Genomic DNA, 9,844 nt, shown 5'->3' on the forward strand with positions numbered 1-9,844 from the left:
TGGTGCTGTTTGACAAGGCATTCTTGGTGATGTGCTGTCTTTGGTCATTGTGTTTTTCTGTTATCTAATCAGTTTGCAAGGGGAATTTTTTTGCACATTGCATTGTTTGACTATATGGTTTATTCTGTATAAAGTAGAGCGAAAGCTTGCCTCGTAAGATATGATTGATGCAGTTCCTCCACTGGCATGCTCTTTAGTTTGCGTGCATGTGTATTATTCTAAGCTAGCGGAATCTTCCGTCGACCCAGCTGCAAGCAAAGCGGAGTTGTGCCAGTCCAAGCAAAGAATCAATGGAGAGTGCCATGGACGTGTGGGCATTGAATTGGTACGTACTGGTACTATAAAAACACGACGAGCATAAGCAGCTCTCCATCTTTCCTAATTTCTCCCACGCTCCAGCCGCTGCTTGCGGTTTCATGTTGTTGTCGGAGCAACATGAGGGTGCTGAAGGAATGTGGAGACTGCGTCTGCGCCGTGCCAACCTGCCCGCCCACGACTCAACACAGGTAGCTTCAAGACTTAAAATCCTTAATATAGAACGCTCTAGATATTGTCGTAAATCGTATTCAATTTGATCGTACTTTCTAATAGATAAAAGTATACTTTTCGTTACTCAATTCTTGGTGGAGTCCAGATTTAGTTTTTCAAGTCTAAAACCAGACAATTTGCACCCACAACAATAAAAATCGGACAAGTTTAGTCCATCATCTTGGCTGACCCGGTATTACTGCTGACTCATTGTGGTTTTGACTGGTTTTTCATCCACGTGGCGGTATTTCTCTCCCCAACCTGGCCCTATCTCTTCTCCCTATTTCTGTTTGGGCATTTCATCAAACACACGATGCGTGCCTACCATCAGATGGTCCTGCTAGCTACCACATGCTGCCGTGGCCGCATCGTGGGCTGCCTACGTACTGGCCACTCGAAGCCGGCGCCGCCTTCTCACCGCTGGCAGCGTGTAACAGTGCCGCTCCAGCACTGGTAGCCCCGTGCACCTCGCCATGGCGCAGTTCCTTGCTGCCTGCCAACCTCTGTGCGCACCGCCGCTAGCCGCACCAGTACGAGCGACACGAGCGCGCCAGCCATGCAGGTGACTAAGCTGACGCCCGCGTCGTTCTGGAGCTCCCCTTCAGGAAACCAACGCCGCCTAGGTACGCATCGAGCTCGACGGTGGTCTAGCTGCTTCCGACAAGCAGCCACACGTTACTTTGCCGCCGGTGGTGCTTTCCCTCGAGCTCGCAACGCTCGCGTCCGGGGCCACATTGGTGCGCACGTGCTGTGGCAAGGGCAAGGCCGAGGTGTCGAGGTGAAGGTGGCTTCTATTGATAGGTTGGTGCACCTCACCTCGATGCCTCCTTGAGCACCCGAGCACGAGCTCCGGCACGGTGCTCAGGAGGCTTCTATGGCTGATTTGGGTGCACGTGCAATGGCGGCATGGCTCAGAGCAACTCTAGCAGATCCCGCATCCCGCCGACCCGTAAAACGTCTTTGTAGTTCGCGCAAAACCGCTTTTGCGGGCCAGCATGGGCTCGCACAGATGCAGACCCCGCATAATGGACCCGTAAAAAAGTATATTCGCGGAATATACTATTATTACGGGTCGACTTCTGCGGGTTCTGATCTGGCGCAGCTCCTCCCGGCCCGTAAAACTTAGATTTGCAACTTAAATTGATCTAGCATAATGCTTTTCTTTGCCTTTGCAACTACATTAGATACAAAAGATATCACCAAATCTTGGCTAGAATAGCAAAACCAAAGAAAACAAGAACCACAAGTATGCATTTCAGAAGATTTCCAACTTCCATAACTGCTCCCACTAGTTGAAGCAATATCTTCTCCATGCACTCATTGTTGATCTGCGGATTCTTGATCTTGCTTTCTTCATTCTTCATCTTTGGTTCCAAAGAAGTAGACGTTGCTTCCCCTCTAGTTGCACATGCAGCCGCATCATTGCCTTTGATTGTACTAAGGAGTGCACTAACATCTATTAAGTTTCTTTGTATCAACAAATTAATGTTTTGGCCTTCCCAAAACCAAAATGAGCATCCATCGTCCTACACAAAAGAATGAGCAATCTCGAAGTGAGCTATCACAATTGAACTAAAGAATGAGCTATGGAACGAGCTACCGCAAGTGCACGTACCCCGTCGTTTTCGCATTTGTAGAACACCCATCCGGAGTGCTTCGGCGTGCCCGAAGTGAGCCGCAACACTTGGCGCGGGCAGTCGTCGCACTCTATGAACGGCATCGGCCGGCGACAAAAACGCTGCGCGAGCGCCAAGCCCGGTGGACGGCCGGACGAGTCCATGCCCGCAAACCTTCGGCGGTGGCAGGCGGACGAACCGGTGCCTGCATGCGGCGATGCGCCCGTGCCTGGGCTGCGGGAGTGGCTCCCCGACCACTCCATCGCCTGGGGCAGCAACCGGCGATCGGAAAAAGCCAAATCCGGCGGCCCCCGATGAAGTGCCGCAGATCTGCAAATCCGACGGCCCGCCGACGCAGGGGGAAGGGAGGGGAGGCCTCGTGCGCGTGGCGGCCTTCCGGTGTGCTCCTGCCGGCTGCTGTCGCCAGAATCTTGGGCGGCAGCTGGCGGCGGCGCGAGGGGGGAGAGGAGAGGTGGTTGGTGGGAGAAAGCGCGGGATGAAATGCCCCCCCCCCCACCAACCGCTTCCGCTTATATGTAGGGCACCGCAGCCATGAGGGGGAAACCCGCATTTTCCCGGGTTAGAGTCAGGATTTTGTCGCACCCCGTAAAATTTTTTGCGGGCCGGGGCAGGATGCGGATCTGATCGGGCTGCCTACGAAGTGTTCGATGAAATCCCCGACTCCAGTAAGATGAAGATGATGAGGTGGATGTTGTGTTAGACTTACGAGTCAAAACCGGGTTGACTCAGCAGGGAAACAACCTGAAGGACTCGGTGAAGGACTAGTAAACCCTGTTTTAAAAGTTATAAGGTGCGAGTTATCTAGTTTCAAGGTTTAAGGGCTAAATTTGGACTCCACCAAAAGTTGAAGGATAAACAATATACTTTTTCTCTTTTTTAAGGGGGATTATCCATTTTGACTGTATGTTTCCACAGAGCACTTATTTACTGTTGTAAATGTTATTAGCATCTTATCTTTTTTTTAGAAAAGGAGGATGACCCCGGTTTCTGCATCTGGGCGATGCATATGGTCACTTTATTAATTATTCTCACAAGACCTTGCAAAATCAATACAATAGTAAGACTAAAGCCGCCGTCTAAGCAACAAACTGTCGCTACACCTATCCAGTTGATGAAGCGGCGCAGATAGTCTGGGCCTAATACCAAATAGACATCGCAGCCAAGCCTAACATCTAAGATTGAGACCCCAACCTAGCCACTTGTTGGGTCTGGGGCACACACTGGTCCGGCGTGCTCTCAAAGGCCGCCGCCGCCAACTGCCATCACTCCATCTTCAGAACTGTATTGATGCATCAACCTTGCTCAGTCCAGCTATCGTCGACGCCACCACAGCGCCCAACGGCACCTACTCCCTACGCGCAAACAGCTGAACACGTCGTGGTCGCCACTGATACACCTAAGTGTCATGCTGCCAAGTATCACCAGCCGACACAGCTTGAAGTCCTTGGAGGATCTGTCGTCCGTAGCACCTGCAGACCAGACATGACCAAGCGTAGAACCTGTCGCTCAGGCATGACTTGACATCTCCACCGAAGCTCCGTGCAAGACGAAGCCGCTCCACCTTCTGCGTCTGACTTCCAGCGCTGTTCCACAAATGATGCTCCCAAGAGAGAAACGACACCGCAGTGCCGCCATCGTCCGATCTGGAACACCAGATCCTAGGGTTTCCCCCGGAGCAGCACGAGTGGGTCGACAGTAGTTACACGACGATGCCTTCATCAAGGTAACGGCGTAGAACGCCGCCATCGCCTACCGTCGGCTCGGTTTTCACCGGCAACCATGTCTCCCCAACTCGCGGCCGGGACTAGATGATGGATCTCAAGATCCGATCACCAAGCTTCTGGCCGGCCACCGCTGACGAAGAAGATGACCACCACCACTGGCTACACCGGCCAGAACAGATCTGCCATGGGTGCCGCCAAGCAGTCCACCAGGCCCTCGACGCCGCCGCCGATCTAAAACCAGATGACATGCCGCCGAAGACCGCATCGCGCCGCCGCCCGATCCAGGCCAGCCGCCGCAGCAGCTGCCCTTGGCCCGAGGCAGGGCCGACCGCCGCTGCCGTCGAAGCCAACGCCGTCACTTCTAAATCGGCCGCACCTCCACGCATGTTGGGGTCCCGCCACCCCTGAGATGCGGGAGGGAGGAAGAGCCCCCTAAGACAACCATCCTTCTCTAAATAGCCCAGATGTATGCACATTATGGCTATGGCAGGACGCTCCATGCTTACACGTGATGCGAGTCATCTGACCAAAGCCTGATGCATATCGCTAGATCCTCCCGATCCAGCAAATCACATCGCCGCCAAACCATGCGATCCCGCTCCACTGCTGCATTCGCGCGAAGACCACCACACCAACAAGACATCGACCACAGCGGCGCTAGCAGATGCATGGTGGGAGACCATAGACCGTCAACACGGTCATCAGAAGGCCAGCCATAAGCCCATAACACGACGTGGACATCACCGCTGTCACTCCACACCGTCGTGTACCAACTTGCGACATGCACACTCCACACCGTCGTGAACCAACTTGCGACAGGCACCACGTCCCTAGGGCCATTTCCCCGGCATCCTCTATGTGAATTAATGACGCCCAGAATGATGTGGGCCGGTAACGGCATCTCCAATGCCGACCCATAAATCGTCCACATACGTCCGGACCACGTTGTCCAGACCTGTTTTGCCATCCGACAAGGGTCTGTATCATTTATGTTAGCGAACGTGTGTTAGTCGTGTGTTAGTGGGCCTTGTATATGGCTAGTTTTCAGGCCTTGCGTTGAGTTTTTTCTGTTGAGCCGTGTATGTATATAAACTGTGTAACCTCCACATAATGAGACACGAGTTGCACAACCTCTCTCTCTGCTCGCGAGGGAGTAACTGCCAGGCCACCAGCATAGCCAAGGTCACCAGATCAAAAGGACAACTGTCACATCATTGGGAGTCATGGGTTGATAGGCAGCTGCTGCGCGCCGACACACACAATGACCAATCGACTGTGCGTCATGGTGTGGAGGTGCGCGCTTTAGGTGCGAGCTCAAGCAAGAACGGATCCTGGCCTGGCGACAGAGGTGGGCAACAGGATGGAGGTCGTTGGTGTTGCCTCAAGCTACTTCCTGTCGTCTCATATGGTGCTGTCGTGGGTAGGACCGCATGAGGAGGCTGAGTCGCCCGCCCCTACGAGATTATAGGATCAGGTGCTTCCATAAATTGTTTAACATAACAGGAACACAAGATCAAAAGCTACCACTTATGCATTGTCTAACATTAAGAGATAATCCATTGCATAATATGCTTATTCGTCTCACTACCGGAATTTCGCCTAATCCCGATGGTCTGTCATATGCCGAGGGCCCCCATCGGCTTATATGGAGGTATGCCGACGGCCTAGGGCAAGCCGTCCGCATACTTCCACATATGCCGACGGTGACCGTCGGCATAGTTATGTCATCGGCATAGTGGGACATATGCCTACAGCGGCCGTCGGCATAAACCTGGGCCCGGCAACCCGGTGGGGACGAGCGTTTGATGCCGTCATAGCTATGCCGACGGCACTAATGGAGGTCGTCGGCATAGCTATGCCGATGGCAAAGCCGTTGGCATAGGCTTGGTCCACGTCCTCGATTCGCGGCACGTGCCACGTCATCGATCCGAGGAGTGTCGGTTGGGCACACCTCATCGATCCGGGGCATAGCTATTTGATTAACTTAAATGGCATATCTGTGTATTGTCTGTTTTTTTAGTTTTTATCTCTTTCTAAATTAAAATTTCATTAACTTATCTAGACATAAGCATTCATAAATTATATATTGATTTGGTGTAGAATTTACCATAGATTATGAATATGTAGTTTGTATTTTTTTCAAGTATGTTAGTAATGTGACCTCATGTTTTTTGTATATAGGTCCCTATACTTTATTAAAATCACAAAAAATTGATAATTACATCTATTTTGACAAGTTTTATATGTTTTTTTAATAAGAATCTTGAAAGTGCTAGATCCACCGGTCAACGGTGCCAGGGTTAGTCATGAGGATCCTATCACAACCAGGTGAAAAGGTCCATCGGTCAAACACCGTCTGGTGAAAGTCAAAGGGCTAGATCCGCCAGTCAACTGTGCTAGGGTTAGACGGAACGGGGTACTTGGGGGGCAGCTGGGCCGTCGACATACCTTAGTGCCAGGCTGCACCAGTTGTCGACACATGGCAGAACTATGCCGACGGTCTGGCCGTCAGCATAGATATAAAACCATGCCGACGGATTGGCCGTCGGCATAGCTGTGCCACGTGTCGCCCTTTCATTGATCAGAACATGACGACGGCGCCGTTAGCCGCCGTCATACATAGAAGTTTGCCGATGGTTGTATGAAGGGCGTCGGCATAGGCCTCTATGCCTACGGCTTTTCTACGCCGATGGCCCTGCCCAGCTACACCGACGTACAAGTTGCCGACGACCCTATGCCCACGGTTGCCGTCAGCATAGGCCTATTCCGACGGGGTTTGTGCCTATGCCGACGACTGCGGGCTGTCGGCATAGAATGTCATTCCGGTAGTATCTTCTTTAAATGGCATGCGTGGGGTAAGATATGCATATATTGAGTAGATCAACTTTTGTTCCATGCGATATCTAGCCCTTTTTTTTTAATGAAAGGGTCTCCCCCGCTCAACTTTTTAAAACATGGTATAATCGAAGTCGCTCACATACACGAGCATACGCCCTCTATACCCCTATGAGCACGTCCGAGAGACTGAGCCGGCACATCATCTTGAGATTAACGAGGTCGCCACAGACGCCTTAGTAGTCGACGGGAACATCTCCTCCGTTTTATATATGAAGCAAAAATAAAATAACAGAGTTCTCAGGCCAGGCCTTTTGCTTTTAGCCTTTTAGAAACCAATGTTAAATGATAGTATTACCTTCGTTCCAAAATGTAGGACGTTTTGGTAGGCTTAAATATCCTACTAAACTGTCCTATATTTTGAATGGAGGTAGTATCACTTTCCAGCCCAATGCTTGACGCAAAGTTTGTCGCCCTCAAACACTTACGCGCTGACGTTTGCTCTATATATATTCCTTTTCGTCCTTTCTAACTTTTGTTTCGTAAAACGTATCAGCTCAGTGGAGCATGTCCAGCAACTCTGGAAGGAATGGGAGATCCAGTTGCTCGTGCTAGCGAGCTTCTCCCTTCAAGTCATCCTCCTCTTCTCTGCAGCGTTCCGGAAGCGCCACAGCTCCCGCGTGCTGAGCGCGCTGTTGTGGCTGTCATACCTATCGGCAGACTCCATCGCGGTCTTCGTCCTCGGACGCCTCGCCGCCCACACTAGTGACCCACAGCACCAGCTTGTGCTATTTTGGGCGCCCTTCCTGCTGCTCCACCTTGGCGGACAGGACACCATCACCGCCTTCTCCATGGAGGACTGCATGCTGTGGAAGCGCCACCTGCTGAACTTCACCATCCAGGTGGCACTGGCCATTTACATCGTCCGCAAGCAGTGGCACGGAGGCAGTCAGCTTGTAGCTCCCATGGTACTAATGTTCATCTCTGGAACTATTAAATATGCTGAGAGAATTAGGGCACTCAGGAGAGCAGGCTCAAGGAGCAGCAGCTTCAATGCCGGTGGGAGGCATCTTGCCTCCGGCTTGAGCAGATATTATGATGGCCTGCTATCAATAATTTCTGAGAAGAAAGAGGAAAATTTCGAACATGTGATGGATGTGACCTGCGGGGGCTTCTTTATGAAGTTTGATTTTTTGATGGACGTAAATCCTCCATTTAGCGGAATTGATTTACAGGATTTAAGGATTGCAATTGCAGAAAGGATTCACAGGTTTGACGATGGAGCTAATGATCTAGTGTACAAGATTGTTGAGATTCAACTCTCACTGGTACATGACTACTTGTACACCAAGTTTGGACGGGTCACTGGTGTGTTACATCGACTCATCACACTTGTCCTAACCTCTACGGCTCTCGTTTTGTTTTTGGAAGCCAGGGTTGATCATCAATTGCAGGGACTAGTCAACTACAGTAGAGCTGATGTTACCATATCTTACATATTGCTTGTGGGCGCTGTCACAATGGAGATATCCTCTACCTTCATGTGGTCCCTGTTATCATATTGGCCATACATGCCAATTGCATATTGGCGGACATTTGATTATGACAAAATCTTCCATTGTGTACCCAAGGGTCTCCATCCAGGAAGCAGAATGGAGTGGCCGGGGAAGATGAAACAGTATAACATGCTTGATGGATGCATCCAGGAGATACAAGCTGGCCGACTGGAACGGATTATGGGCAGTATCGGCATCAAGCGGGATTACACAACACATGTCGTCATATCTCCTGAGGTAAAGAAGGTGCTACTTGTAAAACTGCTTGAGATAAAAACCAATGCACCTGGTGGTGGGGGATTGTCCTCCAGCAGCTTCCGTGGCCAATGGTCTCAATGGTGGGCTGCGCTCCAGACCAAAGATTATCTTGGTGCAGGTCAACAATCTGAAAGTGCAGCTCAACGGGCACTTCAGTTAAGCAACATCCAAGGTTTGGCTTTTGTGTCAAGTGTCTATCTTTGGCACATGGTGACTGATATATGCTTAGTGGCCGATAAGACTGCCAGTGCCTCCGAATTCAGAAGTTTTAGCCAAGCATTGTCCAATTACATGATGTATCTTGTCGCCAAGCGTAATGTGATGCTTGATAGCTGTGCGTATCATGTGCTTCATAAAAGTCGACATAGTTTGTTGTGCACTCGTCCTGCTATCGTTGCTGATCGGAGTGCGTTCCTCCAGAAAGTCTATCACGGTGTCTACCATGGTACCCGTGCACTTGACCAAGCTCGTGAGGTCTCCTTGGAATTGCTTAGGCCCGAAGGAGCAGCTTATCGGTGGGAGCTGATTGCAACGGTATGGGTGGATATGCTATGCTACATTGCTCGTAATTGTGGGGCTGAATTCCACGCCAAACATCTAATCACTGGCGGGGAGTTCGTTAGTCATGTCAAAATTGTTCTGGTTGTTCTAGGCTTTTCCTTCCATGAGTATGAAGAGGTCGAGCTAGCCTGACATACATTTCTTTCCTTACTTTGGAAGCTTAACTGTTACTGTTATGCCACGTGAGGGCCAGTATGGTTGTAATTTATTAGAAAAACTCCATTAATATATTGATTGTATATTTTGGAACTTATTAATAAAATGGTACTAGTAAGTTGTCTATGTGTTGGTACGAAAGATAGCTTTTCCTTGGTTTTGATTCCTGCTCTGATCCGAAGTCAATTCTCCTATGGCACGTGTTTCTCTGATGACAATGAGTCGAACAATTTTAAATTATTTTTGTTTTGGTAAGGTATAAGAGCAGCAGGTAAAGATAACATTCTGTAGAAAATTTGTAGTCTAAATCAGTAGCAGTTTAACAGTCTGTAGTCTAAGTTTCCAAGCTTGTCTACTAAAGAAATTGTATCAACTTAATAATTAGTCATGCATAAGTGTTTGACATCAAAAACATATAGAAGTGCAGACTCGAGATTGACAATTAGGATGCATGCTCTGAACATACAGAAGTTCTACAGAGCAGTAGCAATGGCATCACAGTTGAGTTGCCAAACCAAAACAAAGCCATGTATGTATGTATGTATGTATGTATGTATGTATGTATGTATGTATGTATGTAACAAAATCA

General features: G+C 49.8%; 1 protein-coding gene across 1 annotated transcript; it reads left to right on the forward strand.

Moving 5' to 3' along the window:
* Positions 1–365: 365 nt before the first annotated feature.
* Positions 366–9,355, forward strand: LOC123066720 (uncharacterized). Its single transcript, XM_044489754.1, has 2 exons — positions 366–506; positions 7,281–9,355. The coding sequence occupies exons 1-2, from the start codon at positions 436–438 to the stop codon at positions 9,229–9,231; spliced, it is 2,022 nt and encodes a 673-aa protein (XP_044345689.1). The 5' UTR covers positions 366–435; the 3' UTR covers positions 9,232–9,355.
* Positions 9,356–9,844: the final 489 nt, after the last annotated feature.

This window comes from Triticum aestivum, chromosome 3B (assembly GCF_018294505.1).
Source record: "Triticum aestivum cultivar Chinese Spring chromosome 3B, IWGSC CS RefSeq v2.1, whole genome shotgun sequence".
Lineage (NCBI taxonomy): Eukaryota > Viridiplantae > Streptophyta > Magnoliopsida > Poales > Poaceae > Triticum > Triticum aestivum.

What these genes read in the sequence shown, in the direction of transcription:
- LOC123066720 (XM_044489754.1), top strand. Translation starts at nt 436, where the DNA reads ATGAGGGTGCTGAAGGAATGTGGAGACTGCGTCTGCGCCGTGCCAACC. An exon ending in CCGCCCACGACTCAACACAG is followed by an intron (nt 507 to 7,280) that starts GTAGCTTCAAGA and finishes AAAACGTATCAG; the next exon opens with CTCAGTGGAGCATGTCCAGC.